The sequence below is a fragment of the Mustela nigripes genome, chromosome 13, assembly GCF_022355385.1.
Source record: "Mustela nigripes isolate SB6536 chromosome 13, MUSNIG.SB6536, whole genome shotgun sequence".
Lineage (NCBI taxonomy): Eukaryota > Metazoa > Chordata > Mammalia > Carnivora > Mustelidae > Mustela > Mustela nigripes.
The window spans coordinates 68788185-68812893 of NC_081569.1; the positions used below are offsets into that span (position 1 = coordinate 68788185).

General features: G+C 46.0%; 1 protein-coding gene across 1 annotated transcript in view; it reads right to left on the reverse strand.

Moving 5' to 3' along the window:
* Positions 1-4396: 4396 nt before the first annotated feature.
* Positions 4397-24709, reverse strand: part of TNFAIP8L3 (TNF alpha induced protein 8 like 3) — a 36698-nt gene continuing 16385 nt past the window's right edge. Inside the window, exon 2 of the mRNA XM_059371203.1 lies at positions 4397-5896. Coding sequence (XP_059227186.1) covers positions 5334-5896 — 563 coding nt within the window. The 3' untranslated portion in view covers positions 4397-5333. The remainder of the gene's footprint in view (positions 5897-24709) is intronic.

The following is a 24709-nucleotide window of genomic DNA, read 5'->3' on the forward strand; positions in this document are numbered from 1 at the left end:
GTGCCACCCAGGTGCCCCTGGAGTCCTAATTTTACCTTGCATTTCCTAGCTTAAAGCTTTTCCCCCTCTAAAATCATGAACTTGTATCAAAAGTCCTGAAGGGGATCATCAAGGAGTCATTTCTCAGTCTATTTGGAAGCTATTGCTTCATTTAACGAATGAATAGTTTCCCTTTTAAGAACCACACAGGGAAAAAAAAAAAAATGCCCAGAACTTCTCTCCCACGTTGCTCAGAACACAGAACTACGGAAGGAGAAGGGTTCTTAGTGATCTAGGGCAGCTCTGTTTTCACGGCCTGAGGGAGGTGAAGTGCAAGGTCACCAGGTAGCAGGTGAGCTGAGACTAAACCTTCTGGCTCATGGCTTGTCCCATGTCCTACGTTTTGCATTGCATATGAAAGCCACAAAAAACCAAACCTCCAAATACCTGTCTCCCCCAAACCAAACCCACCATCCAGTTCTAAAATCAAGTTGTCACTGTTATTGTACTACAAAGCAGGGGCTGCCCCATCCTACCATTGAAGGAGTAAGACCCCTAGGGAAACGCAGCTCTGAGAGGTGGAAGGAGCCCAGTCACACAGAGGGAACCAGCCCACGGGCTCTTCCTTCCCAAGTGACAGAGCCTGGAAGAGTGCTTTTCTCCTTCCACAACATAACAAATTGCTGCTCCCCGGCTAGCCTCCAGCCTTCGCTCTGTGCCAAGCTCTGGCTTCCATCCAGCCCCTCCTTGGGAGCCAAACCCCAGACTCTCTTGTCCTAGGAACTGGTCCAGAAGGGCTTTGGCAGTCGGCAAGGAGGAGCTTTATACCACGGCCTGGGGGGCCCGGCTGCCCAAGCTCTGGCTGCCTGGGTGGGTGGCTGAGACCCCTACTCTGCAGAGCCCTGCCCCACACTGAAAAAGAAGGACAAGGAAGGGAAATAACAGGTTAATAGCACACTGAGGGGCTGTTGGGGATGGGGAATGAGAGATGGCTTACTCTGGCTGGTTCTTTGTTCTTCTGGTGCAGAGGAATCTGATGACACCAGAGCCTGGGTCCCAAGGTGCCTTCTTAAATTCAGCCAAAGAATTAGCTCCTGGGATCCCAGAACCACACACAGTCTTCACGCCTGGGATTCTGCACTCTAGTAAAGCTGGCATTGAGACAGAGTGTGAGTGAGTACAGGCAACTTCTCTCTGTAAGGTTTTTCCTCTGTTCCCTTCCTTGGAGGGAACAGTGCTTGTGATCACTAGTGATGGCTTCTCTTGTACCTCTGAGTTTCTTTAGGATGGCCAGGATGGGTTGGCCTCAGACCCTGAGGCTTGATGGCATCCTACAGCTATGAAGTCTCCTCCCCACAAGATTCAGAAGGTACTTACATTGATGTTATTTGAAAAAAAAAAAAAAAAAAAGTTGCCAGAATGAAACAAAAATCTCAAATTCCTTTTAGAACTCATGGCCTCTTCCCTCTCCCCTGCTACCACGCCTTCTTTCCCCCTGCGCCCCTACCAGAATTCTCGGGAACTCCGAGATGCTATTTTGAGGAATGTATTGTAGGAGAGTCTTCCCTCTCACAACAAAAAATTTCCCTCTAAGGAAAGAGCAGGAGGTGGGTCTGGTCTGTGGCCCCACACAATTCGGAGTTGGGAGGGCCTTGGGGTACCCCCTCTTTCAAGGCTATCTGATTCATGACTCTGTTGTCAATGTCCCTGTTCGTTATTGGACAGCCCCTGCTAATCCAGTGTCCTCACAGCCCAAGTTAGCTGACCTAGAATTTTCACTGACTGGTTTTGCTCTTGATACCTGAGACCGTGTTGAATTACAAAACAAAACAACCCCCAAAGATAATGGGGCAGAGGGCATGCAGGCCTCATTTTTTTTTTTTTTAAGATTTTATTTATTTGAGAGAGAGAGAACTCAAGCAGGGGTAGAGGGAGGACAGCGGGAGAAGCAAAGTCCCCACTGAGCAGGAAGCACAACAGAGGGCTCCATCCCAGGACCCTGAGATCATGACCTGAGCCAAAGGCAGACACTCAACTGACTGAGCCACCCAGGCGCCCTGAGCTCTTTTTTTCAAAGTATAAATGGATGTAAGAAGTTCATTGAGTTGCCAGTGAATGTGCTGATTTACTTCTGAAGAATGTACAGATGGGGGAGATGGGAGTTTGGAGGAGAAGCACAGATGGAGAAGTCTTTTCATTTTGATTTGTCACTGAGCAGAGACCTGGAGTTGCTGAGGGTGTCAAGACTCAACAGATGCAAACCCAGGGAGGAAGGGCGACACAGACACACGGCAGGCACAGTCGGCAGGAAATGTGTTTCTGCAGGGCTCAGATGCCAGAGGAAGGGCACACAACCAGGGCTGGGGGGCCGGGGGATATTTCAGCCCAAGTCCGTGGTCCTTCCAGGGGACAGACCTGGGTGCTCACAGATGGCTGAAGGCCTAGGGGTGTTCCCGGAGGACAGAGGCAGACTGATCCTGCCACCCCCACTCTTAAAGGCTGCGTGCTGTCTGCGCCCTTGCCTGCTGAGCCCTGCATTGCTCTCTGAAAGGCACATGGCCTGCTCAGTGCCATGATTTTGTCCCGCTGCTTCTCTTGAAATCTGTGTTCTTTTTGGTGCCACCTGAATGCAGATATTCTAACTTTGCTTTTGTGGGTGCTCATTATTGAAAATTTTGTAGAGTTCCGAGAACAAATGCAGATCTACAGAGTCCTGTTTTAGAAAGCATCTGTGGGTCTCTGACATATATTTGTGTGTGTGTGTGTGTGTGTTTATTTTCCCCAGCCAAAACAGGCTTTCAGGGCCACAGAGTGATGTGGGTAGAGTCCTTAGGATAAACCAATAATGTGATTCTTTTTTTGGTTCACTAGATTGTTACATAAAGTGTCTGAAATTTGTAAGCTTTTCAGCTGGTTGATGACACTTGATAATCACTTGAGTTTATATGCCAATGGTTATGCTTAAATTGTACACATGGGATTGGCCTGGGCTATTTTTGGAGGCATGTGGGTTACTTGTGCCTGAATATCCCAGCTCCCCCTGGCTACTGTTGATAAGCTTGAGCTATACCCAACTGGCCATGCACTTAGAGCGCCCCTTTGCTGCCTCAGTGTGGGGCAGCGGGGGTGGAGGGTGTCTAAGGAAGCAGAACAGATTTTGGTGTATGCTCCGCTTTTGCACTCACTGAGACATGCTGGTGGAAGTGGTAGTCCTTCTCAGATGAGAATAAGGAAGACTCAGTGTCCTTAGAGACTCACAGACTGTCAGAAACTGATGTGTGTGGTGGCCTCTAGAGTGGCCACCTTCTTCCCTGCTATGTTTCAGATGGGGCAGAAGATAGTTCCACCCAGGCCTGGTGGGTCTGATTTCCCTGGATAGGTGCTTAGTGGAAAAGGACCTGCTGCTTCTAGAACCATCTCTAGAACTAGGAAGGAGTTCTTAATTAAACAAGTATACCGAGGCAGGCATTGAAGATTCTATGTGAAAATTCAGCTGTTGCTGGTCTGCTTGCTGCCTGGTGGGTGACTGGGAAGGAAGGCACCTGCCACCTGCAGCTTCCATTGCCGAACCACATTCCCAGCCCACATGGGCCCAGATATCAACGTTCAGTCCTCAGGTCTGTGAGGGGTGCTAGGTGCTGACTTATCTGGTCCCTATTCCCTCCTGGTCATCCTTCCTATGAATTAGTTTTTATTTTATTTTTAAATATTTATTTGAGAGTGAGTGGGCGAAAGTGAGCACGAGAGGGGAGGAGCAGAGGGAGAAGCAGACTGCTGCTGAGCAGGAAGCCCAACATGAGGCTCCATCCCAAGAGTCTGAGTTCATGACCTGAGCTGAAGGCAGATGCTTAACAGACTGAGCCCCCCAGGCGCCCCTCCTATGAACTACTTTTGAGTGCTGGTAGTGGAAGAACTTAACTGATGGTGTGCACTGATGCTGACACGAGGCAACATGGCCACTGAAGCTCATAGGATGTCACTTCACAGCCTCCCACAAGCTGTCTTCTGATGGGCTGAGCCAGCGGCTGAGCTAATATGGTATTCTGATATAATCATCAGGTACCAGAAGCAGAGTGGGACGGGAGGTGATGCAGGGAGAGCAAGTCTCCTTAACGTAGTGTCCTGCAGACAGGAGAAGGCGGCAAATACCCTGTCCTGATGTTTGTTAAGAGTTGAGAAAAATATGTCAGAAGCCACAGTGTGAAAGCGAGGCTGGGAGCAGGTCAGAGAAGGTGGCCACATGTCTGTGAGCGAGCTGCCCCGGGGCCCCGTTTGTGCCCGCCCTCCCAGTGTGCCCCAGGGTCTGAGTGCACAGCTCCTGCCCAGCACTGTCTGCCTTTCAATCCCATTGTTCTTAACCTATTCTAATCTAACTCCAAGGTATTTTATTTTGGAATCACAACTCCAAAACCTCCTGTTTGAAGGGTTGTTTCAATTTATTGATGAACCAAAGAAACTAGCACAATGGGATGTGAAAGGCCAGGAGAGGTGGATAGGGGTTCCTTCTGCCCGGCCCCCAGGCTGCCAGGATGAGCCCTCCCACACCTCACCTCATGGGCGTCGCCCCTCCGAGGGGGAGGCCTAGCCTGCAGGAAGCACAGTTCTCTGCCCCTGCATCAGGAGTAGGAAAATCTCCACATCCCCACCCCACTGGAAAGACTCCCTCTGCAGGATCATAAACCTGCATCTGGGACCTAAAAACACAGCTCTTGGAAAACATTTTTCCAGTCTGCTGCTATGCTTTTTCATACCTTTGTATTCATTTGTGTCTGAAACAGCACATCTAGAGACAGACTGTCTCTATTAGATACTAGATACTATTATTCTTTTCTTCTCTGCTGCTTAGTAGTCTAAATCCAGGTGGATCCCTCTCACACTCCAGAGAGAAAATAATAAGACCTTACATTAGAGTTTTCAAAAGTGTGGACATATGTTGCCTCATTTGAACCTCCCAGCAGCCCCGGGAGGTGGGCAGGTGGGCATCGTGGTCCTAGGATCCTGAGGATAGCTGTCCCAGTGAAGCCAGGAACCGAACCTGTGTCCTCCAGCTCCTGGTCCAGGGCTCCTTCAGCTCCCCAAGATGAAGCGAGCTCACCTCGATGAGCACAGCAGCCTTCGCTGAGAAGAGACGAAATGTCCTTTGGGCTGGCTGACCAAGGTGACTGGAAGTACAGAGCTCATCAGTGGGATCAGGGGAGAAACACACCTGAGTGAAATCTGGCATCAACGGCAGACGGGGAACTAGGGTAGGACATGGGCATCTCGGACAAGGGTTTCCTGTTTTCTTGATTCGAACCTGGACCACACTGGTGCTGCAACCAGGACTCAGCAAAGTCTGGGAGGAGAGAAGGCATTCAGAGGACTTTCTCATCTAGCAACTTATTGATTCCTTCACACATTCTCTTGAGGTTGGGTCGACAGTCTCCGTCCAGACTATAAAGGGTGGAGAGGAACTCCACGTCAGCAAAGTGGTTGAAGACATGGTTGATGCGCCCGTGGGTCCGGGGCGTCAGGTGTCGCTGCACCAGTTCATGCACCAGGTCCTTGCACTCGTGCAGGAGCTTGGAGAGCACGTTCCTGTCAAATGTGTATTCCACCTCGTAGAAGCTGACGATGGTCATGGCGGTCTGGTTCAGCTTCTTCCTGAGCTTCTCCACGACAACCACCTCCTCCTGGCTGAACTGGTTGTGTCGGTAGAGGATTCCGATTTTGATTGCCACCTTGATCAAGTCTTTCATGATCTTGTGGGCTTCCTTCTTGTTGTGGGTGTGCTCTTTGGTGACTTTGTAGAGCTCATCGAAGATCTCGCTGCTGGTGTCATCGATCAACATATTCGCCATGGTTTTGCTGGCGATTTTGCTCAGGATCTTCTTCTGGGCTTGAAGGGCAAGGTTCTTTGAACTAAAAACATCAGGACCTAGTGTGAGGAAAGAGAGAAAAGTTAGAGAAATATGAGATCTGTTTATTATGATTCCACAAGTGAAAGACACTAATTTGAATTTACGTTCCTAGAGCAAAGACAAGCCTTTATATCCCACTGCTCCCTCACCAAACTCCACCCAAGCCGGCGATTGCTACATTGTCCTCTCCACATACCATGCTTGTTTATCCTCTTGAATCTTCTAATCACCCTCTTCCTTCTCTGGAAGTGGCCTCCTCTTCTCTAGGCCGAATCTCACCTTTTTAGACCTACTTCATGCACAATGCTTTCCTGACCCTCTTAGTTCACAGAGAACTCCACTATCCAGTTGTGCAAATTACTGCAACAAGCACATTGCACTGATGCCAATGCCATTCCCTGGATGGACGTGGATGCCCGATCACGGCAGTCTATTTGACTGAGTCTCAGAATCCATATTTTGAGTCTAAGGTATATATTTTTTTTCATGTTCCCTATCTAGGAAATTGTTGTATGTCTTACAGTCACTGTTGCCAGGGACACATGCACTATGGTTGTCTTTATCTATATGCAAGCAATTTGCACAACAGGAGCCAGAGATTGGGGAGAAAAGTCAAGAGCACTCAGATGCCCTCAGTTGGCAGAGACAACTGAAGGGCACTGTGTGCAAAAACACACACACTAACACCTCCAAGTCAATCAGGTTCTCTTCTTTTCCACTTTATGAATGAACAAGAGTGAAAGATGTTAAAAAAACAAAACAAAGCAAAAACCCTATGTCTAAGCAAGTCCAAAAGGACCTTTCAATAAGTATAACATTTCTAAGTAAAAAAGAAAGCAGTCACTCACAATTTAATTGGCCAGCACCTTTTTCTTAAGAGCATATAAAAGAACCTCTTACAATCAGTGGTGCCTTAGATTTGATGAACTACTCCGTGATGTGGGCAGTTAGCTACAGCTGACATCAGAAACCCACTGCCCATCCTGCTACAGCATGTACGTGTATTACTGGCCCAGAGGAGAGGCAGGTTGCCCGAGGGAGGAGACGGTATCTCCCATAGCACCCAGCTCTGTTCTGCACAGGGATGAAGTGGCGTCTGCTGGGTGAAATACCAGAGAAACACTGCAGAAGAAGAAGGTTGTAAAATACAGTGCGAATTTATATTAAAAAAGTTTTCCTTTGAGGACTGAAGACCCTTCTAGGATCCAAAGAGACTGTATCCAGTGCTTTGTGGCCACAGGGAAGTAACAGGACAGGCAGAGTGGACACATGGCCATACAAGCCAGCCAGGTCCCGCAAGCCTCGCCTGGCTGCCCCCATGTTCCACATGGTCTGCCGACCCGGGGCTTATGGCTCAGTGCTGAGCGATTAACACCCAGATGCTCGGGTCTCACGGACAGACTCAAAAAACACTCCCACACAATTTAAACAAGGCTCCCACGCATTTCCTGCACCCACTTCCCCCCTCCTCATGGGCCCCTCCTGGACCCTGCCTTGCTCCCTCAGCCCTGGGCCTTTCCAGGACAGCTCTACTGCTCTGGCGCTTCTCCCTGCAGGCCCAGAGGCTTGGGCTGGAGGGGGGCTGGTGTGGCAGGGTCAGCAGTAGTAGGACAGCCAGTCGAGGCCAGGAGCATCCTACAGCCCAGGGAGCTCACGCTCTTTAAAGTCTGAAACCACAGAATCTTCAAGCAACTTCCCAAATGACCCTGACGCTAGACGTTCCCTATAGTCAAGGTATAAAGGGAACCAAAAGGGAAGCCCTGGTCTCAGTCCTCCTGTGTGCTCAGGGCCTCAGGCACTGGTGGCTCTGGGTGTGGGGAGGGGGGGGGCAGGGCAGGGAATGGGGGTGGGGGTAGGGGCAGGGAAGGAGTGCTGAGTGCACCAGGTGCTTCACTCTGTTAGCTGAAGCTGACACTTTTTTTTTTTTTAAATTTCTTTACAGTGTACCAGAATTCATTGAATTCATTGGTTTATGTACCACACCCAGTGCTCCACGCATTATGTACCCTCTTTAATGCCCACAACAAGGCTCACCCAACCCCCCACCCCCACCCCTTCAAAACCCTCAGATTGTTTTTTAGAGTCCACAGTCTCTCATGGTTTGTCTTCCCTTCCGATTTCCCCCAACTCCCTTCTCCTCTCCATCCCCCCATGTCCTCCGTGTTATTTCTTATGCTCCACAAGTAAGTGAAACCATATGATAATGGACTCTCTCTGCTTGACTTATTTCACTCAGCATAATCTCCTCCAGTCCCATCCATGTTGATACAAAAGTTGGGTATTCATCCTTTCTGATGGAGGCATAATACTCCATTGTATATATGGACCACATCTTCCTTATCCATTCGTCTGTTGAAGGGCATCTTGGGTTCTTTCCAGTTTGGCAGTCATTGCTGCTATAAACACTGGGGTACAGATGGCCCTTCTTTTCACTATATCTGTATCTTTGGGGTAAATACCCAGTAGTGCAATTATAGGGTCATAGGGAAGCTCTATTTTTTAATTTCTTTTTTTTTTTTTTAAAGATTTTTATTTATTTATTTGACAGAGAGAAATCACAAGTAGATGGAGAGGCAGGCAGAGAGAGAAAGAGAGGGAAGCAGGCTCCCTGCCGAGCAGAGAGCCCGATGCGGGACTCGATCCCAGGACCCTGAGATCATGACCTGAGCCGAAGGCAGCGGCTTAACCCACTGAGCCACCCAGGCGCCCTATTTTTTAATTTCTTAAGGAATATCCACACTGTTTTCCAAAGTGGCCGTACCAACTTGCATTCCCACCAACAGTGTAAGAGGGTTCCCATTTCTCTGCATCCTCTCCAACACACATTATTTACTTCTTGTTAATTTTGGCCATTCTAACTGGTGTAAAGTGGTATCTCAATGGGGTTTTGATTTGAATCTCCCTGATGGCTAATGATGATGAACATTTTTTCATGTGTCTGTTGGCCATTTGTATATCTTCATTGGAGAAGTGTCTGTTCATGTCTTCTGCCCATTTTTGGACATGATTATCTGTTTTGTGTGTATTGGGTTTGAGGAGTTCTTTATAGATCCTGGATATCAGCCTTTTGTCTGTACTGTCATTTGTGAATATCTTCTCCCATTCTGTGGCAACCTACATGAAATGAAGCTGACATTTTTACCAAGGCTTCCTTGCTAGTCTTTTCCCCTCCAGCAATGCCAACATTCTTCTCTCGACCAGTAGCTGTCATACCTTTTGCTCATATACTCCCATAAGAATTTTGAAAAAATTATGCACTTCCTTGCACCCTTGACAGCAAGTATTTTTCACCTTAAGGTTAAATAGTTATAATTTGTTAAAAGATATAATTTCTAGGTATTATAAAGTGAGTATTTAAAAATTAGCCTGTTAAAGCATTCTTGTAAATATGTCCAAAATAACATAGCACTACAGTGATATAACACCCATTGTTGTCAATTTTAAAATGTTAAGAGCAAGCTCTTCTTTAAAAATTAGAAATGTTAGGGATGCCTGGGTGGCTAAGTCAGTTAAGTGTCTGTCTTTGGCTTAGGTAATGATCCCGGTGTCCTGTGATAGAGCCTTGGGTGAGGCTCCCTGCTCTGTGGGGAGGCTGCTTCTCCCTCTCCCTTTGCCTCCTGCTCCCCCTGCTTGGGCACTCTCTCTGACAAATAAATAAAATTAAAAAAAAAATTAGAAATAGTACATTGTTCTTCCCCCCTTATCTCTATGACATGACACCCAGAGAATTTTAATGTATTTTTATGCTTGAAAATGTTTTATTTGATCAATTCCTCACAATTCTCTACAGCCAAAGGATGCATACAAATTGAAATTTAAAATAAAAGATGATTCTAGCGATCATAAATCTTCATGTCTTAAAACATTTCTTCTAGAGTGAGCTATTTTGTTTTGGGGTACAATATATAATATTAAAACGTTGGTAAACACTAAACATAAAAAATAATAAATTTTTATTGGAGATGCACTTCCAAATGAGATATATAGGGGTGGATTATGGCCCCTTGATTCAAAGAGGCACCACACAGCACCAGAGCTTCCTGTCCTCCCTGTGTCTGACCAGGGAGGTTCTGCACGCATGTCAGTCAGCCCCGATTTGAGTCTTTATGGGTTAGAACTCTGACTACAAGAGTGGAAAGGAGAGAGGCCCACCACGCTTTGACCTCAGGTTGTTCCTCAGGTAGGAAAGTGTAGAAAAGAGTATGTATTGAGGTGTGAAAGGGTAATCAGATCTATAAATCAATTCCCTCAAAATCATCCTTGTCTGAACATCACATGGGAGGTCTGGACTCTCGGTGTGCACACTACATGGAATTCTCTTCAGCAAGAGCAGCAGGATTCCAAGAGGTGATAAAAAGCACTATTTGGGGTAAGGAGATTCTTGACCAAATAAATTTGGAAAATACTGGGTTAAGCAGTTAGATTCTTTTCCTGTGAGACTTTAAAACACTCCTTTAATACACTGAGGTGTTTTATCAACTTTTAGAGGGTTGGATGTGGTAGGCAGAATTACCCCCAACCCCAAGATGTCTGTGTCTTGGTCCCTGGAAACTGTGAGTGTGACCCAGCAAAAAAGAGTTTGCAGATAGGATTGAGTTAAGGGCTTAGGGATGGAGAAATTACCCTGGATCATCCAGTCAGCCTGATACAATCACAAGAGTCTTTCAAAGTAAAGGAGGGAGGCAGAAGAGCATGGGACACAGAGGGGGATGTGATGGTGGAAGTAAAGGGCGAGAGTGATGTGGTCATTGGCTTAGAAGATAAAGGAGGGAGCCACCAGCCAAGGAACACGGCTGGCTTCGAGAAACTAGAAAAGGGAAGGAAACACAATCTCCCCTAGGGCCTCCAGGAAAAGTGTAGCCCTGTGGATACACTGATTTTTAGCCCTGTGAAACCCACTTGGGATTTCTGTTCTCTAGAGGTATAATTGGTATAATTGGATACATCTGTGTTGTTTGACACCACTAAGTTTGTGGTAATTTGCTTTGTTACAGCAGCAATAATTCAGGTGGATAGACGTGATGTAGCAAGTTTATCTGGTCAGGGGATTCTTTTTGTCTTTTGAGTAGAGACCCCAGCTGCCTGGGGCTGCCAAGATGGAGGGGTTTCCCATATAGCTGACTTTCAGGGCTGGAACTAGATCAGTGGCAGGCACGTTGGGAAAAGTTGGTCAACCTATTCCGAAACCACCAGTGAGGCATATATCATTGAGTTAAAAATTGAACAGAGAAGTAATTGAAGAAAAATTTCCGAGGGTGGTAGAAAATCATACATACCTGCCTATCATCTCAGCAGGTAAATTGTACTCTCATGTTGCCACATTTACCAAAATCTGCCCTTCTCTCTACTTTTCATTTCTGTAAACTTAACCCCTTTTGCTCATTTTGGGCAAAGTCCCTTTTGTCCTTTGGTTGCTCTGTAGTTATTGAGCACTTCCTATTAGTTTGGCAATAAATGAATTTGGCTAAATTAATCTGCCTAATATTTTGGCTAGCTTGGCTCTATATGAAGTGCTTATGGAGGAAATCACCCCAGAATATCCATTTGGGTCCTGCTCTGAATATGGTCCCACAGGGATGGGAGACACAGACAAATGAATCAAAATGCAGAAACATGCAAAACGTCCCAGAATGGCTTGAGTGAGAACAGCTGGGGACATCTAAAGGGGGACTTGAATGTGGACAGATGGGGGTGACTACCATGTTACAAAGTACAGGGTAGTAATTTCCGCCTAATCACAAAGGCTTGGGGTGGTTTTCCTGCTAAGTTTTCAGCCATCTCTACTGTATAAGAATGTGTTATTTATGTATAAGGGGACTTAGGGTACAGGCTTCCAGGGTTGAGTGCTCACACCTGTGGCATCTCTGATGCCTGAAATAGCAACAGTCTAGAGCAGAGGAACCCAAGTGCTATGGATCATCAAAATCACCAAGAAGGCTTTAAGAAACAACAACAAACAAGTAGATTCTCCAACTCTATCCCAGATTGCCAGTAGGAAAATCTTCAGGAGATTGCTGGTAATGCAAGTTTGCAAGGTGACTCTGACATGCTGTGTGGAAGACCCACTGATCAGGACATGGCCAACACGGATCCGCCAGAGCACTCATCGTGATAGGTGCTCTTGGAGAGAAGGATCTGTGGTGAGTTATAATGACTTTGTGGATGACCACAGATTATGGTTGGCTCTTGAGGCTCTACCATACCTGGTAGCTTATTAAAGGCTTTGAGAAGACCCACAGTAAAGATACCTGTGTAGTTTTGTTTACCCACTTCTCAAACTTCCTGAACCTTACAAAATTTGTACACACACACACACACACAATCATCTTGTATATATTATGAGAAATGCTGGGATAGGATTGAGAGAAAATCAAGACATTCTGGTCAACTTTTACAACTCCCAGGGATTGGCTGGGCAGGGCTGAGGAGAGCCAATGTCTCCAACATGTGTGCATGATTAAACGGAGGGTGTGTACAAAGAGGAGAGCCAGAGAGGCAGTCGTCTTCAGAAGACTTTTGTACAGAGAAATCTTGGGCCTGTTTCCTTCCCTCCATTCTTCTCTCTCAGCCTTCTGCAGGGGGGACTATGTGGGTGATCTGTCAGGGAGAAACAGTGCTGGCTGAGAGAAAGAATGCAAGTTTTGGGAGCCAGGGTTGGAAGTGTACTTGGATATTTGGGGAAACAGGCCTAACTGGTGGACACATATTTGTTTTGGGAAAACACCAAGAGATCCAGGTTAGGTCTTGGCACAGACTGTCCCCTTGTTGCTGTGTACAAGCCTTTGGAGGGCTGTTTTGGCCAGGGATAATTCTCTTAACCATGTTTGTATAAAAGTTCCCATTCCCCAGCCACAAAAGCTAAGGAGTTGTTTACAACACCTCAGAGTCTCTGAGAATGGCGATAAAAATGTGATCATGCAGCTACTATACAGCTCCCCTGGCCAGTACCATGAGACAAGATGGAGGAAGCTGTGAAATTGACCACTGAAGCATAACAGGGGTTTCCTTACACTAAGATTGATGGGGAAGCTCAAGTGAGAGCAATGCGAGGTCAGTACTCTAATAAGCCCTCTTGGAATATTCACAAAGAAAAGAAAAGTACCAGAGACTTGTTGGGAGACTGGCATGACAATGGTGGCCAATTAGTTTGGAGAGAGAAAGCAAAAGATAATTTAAGAGGGTCTCCCCCTAAACGGAAAAGTGCTGGGGCTGGCTGAGTTGATTCTTCTATAAATGATGTTCAGCCATAGTACAAGTGATGTTTCCACATTTGAGACAACACTAAGCTCTCCCAGATGGTGAAATGCCAAACGGGTGGTGACACACAGCAGGAAGATCTTACCGAGCTGGGTGAGTGGGCAGAAAAAGAGGCAGATGAGCTCTAGCATGGTAAGAGCAGGTAGTATATTCTGGGAAAAATAAAGCAAACACTGATTATGAGGGATGAGGAGCTCTGAGCATCTGCCCAGGATGTGCTGAGGCATGGAGGGGCTGGGGGAGAGACTCCACCCACCTCTCCCTACTCTCAACTCGGTAACTTCTCTGCTTCCGGCAAAGGAGTGTGGGGGAAAACTTGAAGGCGTGTGTGGATAGCTGTGTCAAAATAATAAAACTGGAAATTTATCTCTCATGGCCTGTGCTGTACATGGGATCATGTCAATTCTGTAAACAGCCTAAGATGATGATAGCAAGGAAGAGAGTGAGCTAACAGTGAGAAGGAGAAGTTAGGAGAGGAGATGGTACCCAGAGGAAAACAATATGTGGCACTTAATAAGCACCATCTGTTGAAGCAGGAGACCCAGCAGACAAGGAACATGGGAAGGGCAAAACCCTGAGCAGAGGGTGTTCTGTGGTAGTCCAAAATTTCTGGTGCTCAATCACCTACATGTAACTGTTGGGGAAAAAAGCACGCCTCCTTTGGATGCAGCAGCCTCACAAACTACTGGAACTTTCATGAGCACCTTCCTCCCTATTCACCTGCACACGCACCCAGAAAAGCTGACTGGACTGGTCATGTCCCTCAGGCTCCCTCCTTCACTACTGACAAGGGGCCAGCACCCAGTGGTGAGAGTGACACCCTCTCCTCTCCCTGCCTGCTTCCTTGTCTGTTCTCTGTGTGAACGATGGAAAGGGGTTGGCTTAGGGGGAGAGGTGGTCTGCAGGATTGGATCTCCATGACAATGACAAAATACCTTCTAGAGAAGACACTGGCTCTGCTTCAGTTCTTGGATGTCCCTATGTAGCTACGGGGACAAAACTATTAAGCAACCTTAAGTAGTGTTTTGAAATGTGAACCTAACAGAGTTCTGGTTTCCAGGAAAACTACTAATTGAATCGTTGTATCTCCAGTGGAGTCAACCAGAAAGCACTGTCCTTTCCTTGTATAAAGCTATGGCTTGTGTACTGCTGGAATATTAAAAACATGGCATTAAAGGAGGTACAGTGAAACGAGATCGTTGAGTGATGGTGGGGTCTTTGAGTTGGGGACAAGCAAAAATCTGGATCCTTCCCTCTCTCCACAGAGAAATGACCAAAACGTAGAAGCCCATGAAAAAAAGCCTTTGTTGGTCTAGTCCCTTTCATACTTGAGATGGCAATTTTGGGACTTAAAAAAGATATTTTGGGATAGTTTAAAAGGCATCACAGTAAAACGTGGATGGCCTGGGAGGGTCAGGAATGCATTTTTCTGACTACAGGTCACCCCTGAGCACACCCAGAGCAGATCCTGAGACTTCTTCGAGGCTGGGCCCCCCTGCCCAACCCAAGAGAGCCACCTGCCTTGAGTGTGTATCTCCTGGGCTCACCTCTGTGCCTAAGACCTGAGGTCCCCCCAATTTCCACTACTGCATTAAGAAGCAGGCAGCTTGTGGGTCCTACAGGTGTCCTGTACATGCATGTCCTGACATGCAGGGGAGCAGTGTGCAAAATGAAAATGTTAGAACCTCTGTTTCTGTCTTCTTAGGAGAGAAGTGAAGTTTTCCTAACACTGAACATGCAGGCTGACTGGGAGACATAAGGGAAGTGGGGAAAGTCCCCCTCTCAGGATTTGGGGGGTGTTTAGTGTATCCCTCACTTGTTTATCCCCTCTCACAATTTTTTAAAAATATTTTTATTTATTTATTTGAGAGAGAGAGAGACAGTGAGAGAGAGTATGAGTGAGGAGAAGGTCAGAGAGAGAAGCAGACTCCTCGTGGAGCTGGGAGCCTGATATGGGACTCGATCCCGGGACTCCAGGATCATGACCTGAGCTGAAAGCAGTCGCCTAACCAACTGAGCCACCCAGGCACCCCCCTCCCACAAGTTTTGATTTATTTCAGCATTTGTTTATGTGTGTTTGATTAAACAGACTCAGTGATTACATTATTTAGTTTCAACTAAACCCTCACAAAATGGACCAGTGATTTCAGAAGATTCCAGCAAGCACCAAAACTGAAGACAATACACTAATCATGCCAGCTTAAGTGAACAGCAAGGAAATGGCAGAGCAGACGATTATCCTTCTCATCGTAAGAGCTTTTCCACAGCCAAATTATAAGGTAAAAGCAATGATCTAATCAGATCTGACAAGAAACGGGCCATAAAAATTTCAAAAATTCTAATAAGATGATTTGAAACACTTTTACTTGCCTTGAGATATTCCCCAAGGTAGTAGGAAGCCATAACAATTAGTGAAATGTGCTTGTGATTGTGATTTTTAGCTTGTCCTATGGGTGAGGGGGAGGGGTACTCAGGAACAGCACAGATGACTGTGGGGGTGCAGGGATGAGTCAAGAATGACGCTGGGTGCTTCTGCTAGGTTAACTGGGGGCAGGGGGCAAGGAATGCACCATCAACTGGAAGAGGCATCTAGAAGCTTGTGGGGTGGATGAATTCAGTTTTTAGCATGCTGAGTTCCAGGGCTGTAGGGCAATCTGGCTGGAGAAGGCCACAGGAGCCTGCCCAGTAGGCACCTCACACCAACCTGCCCCACCCTGAGCATCCCATTTGCCCACCCAAACTCTACCTCTTTCCATCAAGCAGGAGCCAGTGAAGAGATCCATCTTCCCTAAGGAATTTGTCAATGGGGGATCCCTGGAGATAAACAGGTTCTTTCTTAAAAATGCAACTATCTAACATTAGCTGGTTAAAGCATAGTCTCTATTCACAGCTTGCTGGGAATCCCTTTAGTTGGGGCCATACTGTATTCCTTCTAGAGATTCTCTCTCCCCTCTTTGGGCCCATCACCACACTGCCCCTCCTAGTAAGTGAAAAATGAAGGCAGGAAGTGAGAGGCAGGCTTGGGTACGGCAGGACTGGGAGGGAGGGTGGAAGGAAGAAGGACTAGGTTGCCAGATAAGCAAACATGGAGGACGCGGTGTCGCACTGGCCAGTGGTTCCCCACCAGCTCGGGCTGGGCTGGAAATCTTGCCGTTGGCCCAGGCCTGGGAGCAGGCACAGAGTTTGGGCTTTGCCCTTGGTGGCTGTTCAGTCCTTGAGAGTCATTCATCCAGTGGTTAGAAATGAGTGATTTGGGGGGTCCAAGCATGATGAATCTTCCCAGCTGTACGGGACATTTCAGGATGCTGTGCAAAAATGTAGAAAAGCAATGGTAATCAAAACAGGACACTTCTTACAGGAGAGCTGATTCTGATTGTTGCAACACCTTGCACTGAATTCTTCTTCTTCTTCTTCTTTTTTAGATTTTATTTATTTATTTGTCAGAGAGAGAGAGCACAAGCAGGAGGAACAGCAGGCAGAGGGAGAAGGAGGCTCCCTGCTGAGCAAAGAGCCCAACATGCGGACTCGATCCTAGGATCCTGAGATCATAACCTGAGCCGAAAAGGCAGATGCTTAACCAACTGAGCCACCCAGGAGTCCCAAATAATTACTCTTTAAGAGCAGCATTTGATCATCTTTAAGGAGAAGACCAAGTTGTTTTGTTGTTGTTTGTTTGTTTTCATTTCAAAAAATTCCTGGGCTTTGAAATAACTTCTTATTCTAAGTAAGGTGAAGAGAAATTGGCAGGGTCAGCTGTAAGACCTATCAGCACCTTATCTCATTTTGTCTTAGACCCCCTTCAAACCCCCACTCATCAGCACTGAGCAGCTCATTTAATTAAGAATCACGTCACAGATACTATTAACTACTGAGCACAGATTATGTGTACCTGGGATGGTGGACGGGACGTATCTGATCTTCCCAAGAGTGCTTCAAGAGAGGGGTGGTGAGTCTCATTTTACAGATGAGGAATCTGAGCCACGGCAGATTTAAGTAATTCACTCACAGCCATGGGGCTAGTAAGCAGCAGAACTGCAGTTGGGCCCAAGTTCAGATCAGCTCCAGACAAAACCTGCCATCTTGGCCTTCTGGCACCTGCTTTCAGAAAATCATCCTTGGCTTCCGAATGTCTGTGATTTCTCACTTATTTGAGACATTAAGTCCCCTTCTAGTGAGGAGATTTACATTTCATCATTTAACTATAAAAACCATTCTTATTATGTGATAGAACAATGCCACATACTCATCAAAACCTGAAGATAGATGTCGCTTTTGTTTTTAGAGGGAATTCTATATATTTCAACAGTTACATACGGATTTTGTTTTTCCTACTGATTTACAGCCAGCTCTGAAAAGTGAATGAGTGAGGATTTTACTTAGCAGAGCTAACTGAGGCAGATACAGGTGAAGTCGCTGGGGGTTGAGTCATCTCCAACTCCACAGGTTAATTTTGGAGATTTGAGAGATATTTTTGTCTTATTGCAGTAGAAGAACCACCACCACCAAACACAACATCTACTTACGTGATTTCTAGAACTAGAGCTTGTTCATCCCCTCCCCGACTCTCCCTTGCATCTAATAAGTTAACTGGGGTCTGTCTGGATGGTAGGTCATATTCAGGCATGATAAGAGAGCCCACTTGCGTAGTGTTTAATGCACACAACCTCATCACAGCCTTGCGACAACTCTGTGAGCACACGCCAGTCATCATCACCATCATCACCATCACCATCAGCAGCAGCAGCAGCAGCAGCAGCAGCAATGACATCCTACGTCTTCCATCCCAGGCATCCGCAACAGAGAGATTAAATAGCTCATGTGGAGCCACCATTCAGGGAGCATTCAGGGAGCATTCAGGGAGCGGCAGAGCTGGGTTCATACTCGGAAGCCAGCCCCAGAGTCCTGTGCTTCACCCCGCCACGCTAAACTGCCATTCTCGAGTGACAAAGATCAATTAGTTTAAATGTGCTTTGAATTACTGCCCACTTGAAAAACGGAAATGGGTTTATGTTTTCCCCTCAGAACAATTAATGTTTTAAAAACCATGACACATAGCAAATACGTAGACAGAATGGAAGATACTCTGACAAACTCTGGTCATTTGGCCTCTGCCCAGGTGTGACAAATCTCAGTATTTTGTCCTGGGAGACAGAGCTAGGGAAAATGCCCTATTTGTCTTCAGCTGCCTCTTTCCCTTTATATCTCCCCAAATCTAACTGCGTTTCGGAAGCTGATGTGTCTGTCTCCTCCATTTTTATAGTTTTGCCTCCCGAGAAAGCATGTATCACCAGTATGTTGTTTAGAGTGTTTTAAAACTTCAGATAAGGATATCAGACCACACACATTTTCCTGCAACTCTTCGATCACGATTATGCATTCAAGATTTATCGTATTCAGGCATGGAGTTGCTTATGTGACTATACGATGTCCCCATGTTTCCTGATGATGGACGATTCAGTTCTTTCCCCTTTCTGCAAGCATAAACGTCCACAGACCTCTCTCTCTGTGCACACACGTCAGTCTCCTGGGCTCTACATCTAGGAGGCGACCACCGGCTCCTGGGCCTGAGGCTGCCGGTTGCTTTGCAGCACTAATTTTCACTCTCAGCAGCAGCCAAGGGGTGCCTGCAGTTCCATTTCCTCATCAGCACTTCAAACAGCCCACCTTTTAATTTCCTGCCAATCTGATAGGTACAAAGTAGTAGCTTGTTGTAATGTATCTTTCTCTGCTAGGGAAATTCAACGTAATTTTGCGTATATTGAGCATTCAGGTCCTTCTTTTGTGAATTGCTTATTCGTAGAATTTACTAACTCCTTCCTTACCCTCCCAGCCGCCTCCGCCCCCCGCACTGGATTGTATGTCTTTTTCTGGTTAATTTGTAGGGGCTTCTTTTTCTTTTCTTTTTTTAAAAAAGAATTTATTTATATATTTATTTGAGAGACAGAGAAAGCAAGTATAAGCAGGGGGGAGGAGCAGAGAGAGAGGGACAAGCAGACTCCTGGCTGAGTAGGGAGGCTGACATGGGGGACTCAATCCCAGGACGCTGAGATCATGACCTGAGCCAAAGGCAGATGGGATGGTCATCCGACTGAGCCACCCAGGCTCCCCTGCAGGAGCTTTTACTATGCTATGGACTCTAATCCTCTGCTGGTCACATGAGTTGCAACCATCTCCTTCCAGTTCCTAGCATTACCTTTTCACTTTATTTGTGGTGTCTTTAGTCATACAGAAGTTAAAATTTTTAACATAGTCTAATTTATCAATATTTTCCTCTATTGTTAGTGGGTTTTGTATCTCGCTTGAAGAAATCCTTTCCTGCTATGAGGTGGGAAGTGAAGGTTTTGCTTCCCACCTGCAGGTCGTTAATCCATTTGGCATTTATTCATGCCTTCTGCAGGAGGTACATTTGTCTCCTCACAATTTATTCAATTTATCAAATAGTTCATCCTTGTCCCACTCACCTGTTGGGCCACCTTTTTCTTATCAAATTTCCAAATTACAACAGGTCTGTGTCTTGTACTGTGTTCTACTAAACTATTTTAGTACCAGCACCACACCGTATTCACTATTGGAATTCATAATAAATCTTGACAGGCTGCAGGGAAGGCTCCCCCCACCATTTTATTCTTCCTAGAAATTGTCTTGACTGGGGTACTTCAGTGGCTCTGTCGGTGAAGCTTCTGCCTTTGGCTCAGTTCATGATCCCAGGATCCTGGGATCGAAGCCCCGCATCTGGCTTCCTGCGCAGAGGGCAGCTTGCTTCTCTCTCCTTCCTGCTTGCATTCTATTTCTGTTACTATCTTTCTCTCAAATAAATAAATAAATAAATAAAATCTTAAAAAAAAAAAAAAAAGTCCTGTTTTTGCCTTTACTCTTCCACATGAATTTAAGGATCTTTTGACCAAAAGCCATGAACATGCTGTATTAATCTAGAGCAAACAGGGATCTTTACGCTATCAAGCCTCCCATCCATTAGCATGATAAATCTCTCCATTTGTCAGATCTGTGTCCTTCCATAATGCTTTCAGGGTCATTCCTGTGAAACTCTCGCATTCTTTCGTCCGATTTACTTCTGGGTATCATACGGTTTTGGTTGCTACTCCAAGTATAATTTTTTCTATTATAGTTTCTAAATGGTTGTTGGTGATATGTAGGAATCCAACTGGTTCCTGTATATTTATCTCTAATTGAGAAATTTTGCTGAGTTCTGTAATTAATTCTAATTGATTTTCGGTAGCATCTCTCAGATGTTTTTGTACGGACAACTACATTGCCAGCACAAAATGATTTTCTTATACCTCCCATTTCTTCTTCTTGTCTTGTTGCACTGTTGGGGGCCTCCGGTGTAATGCTGAATCGTAAGGGTGCTATTTGGCATCCCTGTCTTGTTCTCAACTACCAGAATTGCCTCTAAAATCCTCCCCACCCCTGACCCTGGCCACATATGATCTCTGTTATGGGTTTTTGATGGATACCACTTATCAAGTGGAAGAGTCTTCCATCTGCTCTGGTTTTGCTAGTAAGGCTTTGTTTGAAGGTAGAAATGTGTATCTAATTTTATCAAACACTTCCTTTGTACCTATTGAGATCCCCATATGGCTTATCCCTTTTAACATGTGAATCTAACCAATTATTAAATGACTTTCTAATTTAAATCATCACTGTCTTCCCACAATAAAACCCCCTTCATCATAATGCATATTACATATGTACATTATATATAGTATATTGTATAAGGATGTATGTAACATACATGCATATAATATACTGAGGAATTCCATAGTAAGTATTGTATTTAGCATTTTGCAACTATGCTCAAAGGTGAGATTGAACTATAACTTTCTCCTAGTGCAGTCCCTGTCTGATTTTGATGTTTGAGTAAACTAGCCTCATGAAATGGATTGTGTAGCCTCCTTGTTTTTTTAAAGGTTTAGTAAAACTCACCCACTTGTGACAAGTGTTGTGTTTTGAGACTGGGGATGAGTGGAGAATCAATTTCTTTAATGTTTATTCATGTGTAGAAGAGCAATAATCCCCTAAAATCAACACATACTTACGATTTTTTTAACATTTATTTTAAGCTCTCTAGATTTTTCTTTTCTTTCCCCAAAGCACCCACAAAATAGGTAGCTGCTGTGAATGATGGGTCACTCTCAGGAATAAAGCAATAAACCCCATCCACAGGTATAATTTTCAATACTGTTCTCCTTGTTCTATTTTAAGATAAAATATTTCTCAAAATATTTTCTTTAACAATTTTATTACACAAAATGATTAATGAGTATTGAAAAAAGTCAGAAAAGATGCATACACTAAGGGAAGAAAATGAGTCTCCCATAACCCCTCCATGCATCACAGTCCCCATGTGTATATTCTACCAAACACTCTCTCAGGCATACACACTTTCATATCCACAGACACATGATCAAAGAGCCCTATTTTCTAATCTATAGAAAGTAACAAATACCCAGCAGCAGGTGTGTGATGGGGGAAAGGGTGTCCAAAGGTGTCTACCTGCACATCCAGGAGTCCCTTCTACTGCCCCTTCCTAAGCCAGGAGGTGGCAGGAGACACCGAGGAGGAGCGCCTTCCACAGAACCCCTGGCTCCGTCCACCTCATCCCATCAGATGCCTGCTTGTTGGACATTAGAGGACACGCTGAAATCAGGCGCCAAAGCGCAGCTCATCCCTTCACATGGATGGCTCTGCCCTAGCCCAAATGGTTGAAGACAGGCAGGTGACAGCCAAGCAGTACCAGAAATTCAGTGGGCTTCCTCTGGGGCTAGTGCCCTGACCCCAGCTGCTCTGGTCTTCTGTGCCCATTATGCAATCCCATGGATACCTGACCAGGAGGCAGAGGGGCAGCAAAGGTTTGTTCTCCAGCACTCACGTCCTTCCAGGATGGGGGGCCCTCGCATCCATGTCCAGTATGGTCCTTTTCCAGTGCTTCACTGTGATCAGCACTGAGTTATTCTGGGACTGATGCTCAGAGGACTTGTGTATCCTCCCAACGAGGACAGCATTTGCCACGAAAAAGTTGTTCAATAAATGTCTGTAAACGAATAATCGATTGAAAGATATAGAGTGCTCTTTCTCATTCTTTGAGGCCCAGATCCTATCTGTTCAGGATCCATGCTGGCATGGTGTGCGGAGTCACGGCGTACCTGCTGAACATTCTGAGCTCTGCACAAGTTCATGCCCTGCCTTTCCCAGAAAGTCACTTGTGCGGCCCAGCTGGGTCCTGCCCGTCTGCACCCCTGCACGCGGCAGCGTCCCCTGGGACACCAGCGGTGCTGCTCACCACATCCTCTGTGTTCAACTCCGGCAGGAGCCCTCTCTCCATGGCAGGAGCCCCCACCCTCCTGCCACCCCCGGAGCCTTCCCATTCACATCCCTTCAGGCTTACTCAATATTTTAACACTCAGGAGCTGCTGGGGATCACAATAGTATGGGCCACATCTGTCTCTCTGGGTGATCCCCTCTCTGCCGGCGGCTCCCACACTGTTCTCCATGGCAGGCACTGAAAACCCAGGCTCAGGCCAGCAGACTGTTAACAAGGACACCAGTAGGATGCTGCATTCAGAGCCATGGGAGGATGCCAACTTGGTAATATGTGAAATTAGTAAACAGACTGATGTAATAAAAATGTCAGCCTTTGGAATTCTTCAAGTTTGGAGTGTAGATATAAAACCTAAAACCTTTAAAAAAAAATCAGGCAATAAGATGAAACAGATTCCAGTCTATACTGGAAAAAAAGTAAACAAAATAATGGCCTGAGATAGTGGGCAGGTAAGCCTAAAGGAATGAGGCTCTTGGAAGGTGCTGTGATTAGATTAACACAGCTTAGTGAGTTTAAAGAACATAAATAAGTAAGAGGGTGGTGGGGTTATGGACATTGGGGAGGGTATGTGCTATCGTGAGTGCTGTGAAGTGTATAAACCCGGCGATTCACAGACCTTTACCCCTGGGGCTAATAGTACATTATATGTTTATTAAAAAAATAAAAAATAAAATAAATAAATAAACAGTAGCTGTACTAGAGAGGTCAGAACACGTGAGGGAGAAGAAACCAGAAGGTACTTCTAGATGGGAGATGATTTGGCAGACAGTACCGTGCCTTGCTCAATGTTCTACTTACTTTTTTTTTTTAAGTGAAATAATAAATTTTGTACAATGACATTTTTGGAATTCAGTCAATTTGAAAGCAGAACAACAGGAAAGGGGCACATGTAATATATCATTAATAATACCCCTTACATATACTCGGTAGTAATTGTGGGTTTTTTTTTTTGTTTGTTTGTTTTTGTTTTTTGTCCATGGATTTGAGATCTAAGACGTAAGTCAGACCACATTTGGGATATCCACTGAGGCCATGGTCATCTCTGGCCCAGGGGAAAGGTCATGTTAGGGAATGGAGTTTGCAGAGGGGAGGTGAGATGGCAGGTCTCTCATTCACCTGCAAAGTCTCCAAGGTTGGACTCCTGGGCTCAGCTGGGACCCCTCTTCAGACAGAACCTCTATCAGCCAAGAGGGAATAAGGAACCAAACAAGTTGTGGAGAACTCACGTTCCTGGAAGTTACACACAAATGTGTCTTTCTTTGAGGCTTCCTTTCTAGATTAAACTTGTCCCATACTTGTCCCATGGCAGGAGATGTCTCTAAATGATTTGTTTTACCATTTCAAATCAAGTCATCTGGTGTGGTCACCCCCAGACGCTGACAATGGCTGTCCTGTGAGGTCAGGATACAGAGCTGTGGCCATGGAGTTGTTCCCCTGTCCCTGTGCCCAGTCACTGTGTAGACAGCAGGGTGTGGAGGACCAAGGCCGACCCCAGGCTGCCCCAAGGCCCCCATTGTGCTCACTGTGTATCATGGGCCCATCATACACGCCTTCCTGGTTTCTTGGTCTGTTAATTAGGGGAGCTGGACTAGATGATTCTGCTAATTTTATATTAACTTCTTCAGAATCATAAATGGAGTTTTTAAGTCTGTAGAAGAACAGTATTGAGCATACATGACATACGAGCGGATACCCGTAGGTTGGATTCTCAGGCTCCTTTCTCTCTCAGATTCTCCTTCATTCAACAAGCTCTCGCTCTGCTCTGCAACTGCCCATTTCAGCAATGCAATACCTCCTTTTTCTCTCCTTGAAAAACCCAGGGCACTGACGTTCAAGACTCCAGCTTTCCTTTTCTGTGGTTTCCCTCCAGAATGTCCCCTCCATAAATTTCCTGGGGCCTTTGCCTCCTCCATCAGACCACAGCCTGTGGTCACTACAGAACAGGCGGTCGGCAGACTCTCCTCAAGGCCTGTCCCTGTGCTGGCCTCAGCTCCCACAGACCAAGCCACAGACTGCCAGCCCCAGCAGGCCGCCCTGTGCTGACATAGCTGCCAATGGGAGCTCTGCCCAAACCCTCAGGGCCAGCTCTTCCTGCCAGGTCTCACTTCCCTGTCATCCCACCTTTCTGCCCAAAGAGAAAGTGGTTCATCCTTGCCCCAGCCCCACAGGCTTTACTCTATGCAGCTTCTATCTGAATGCAAACATGTTGTGCTGCTCTCCCTTACACCCCTCC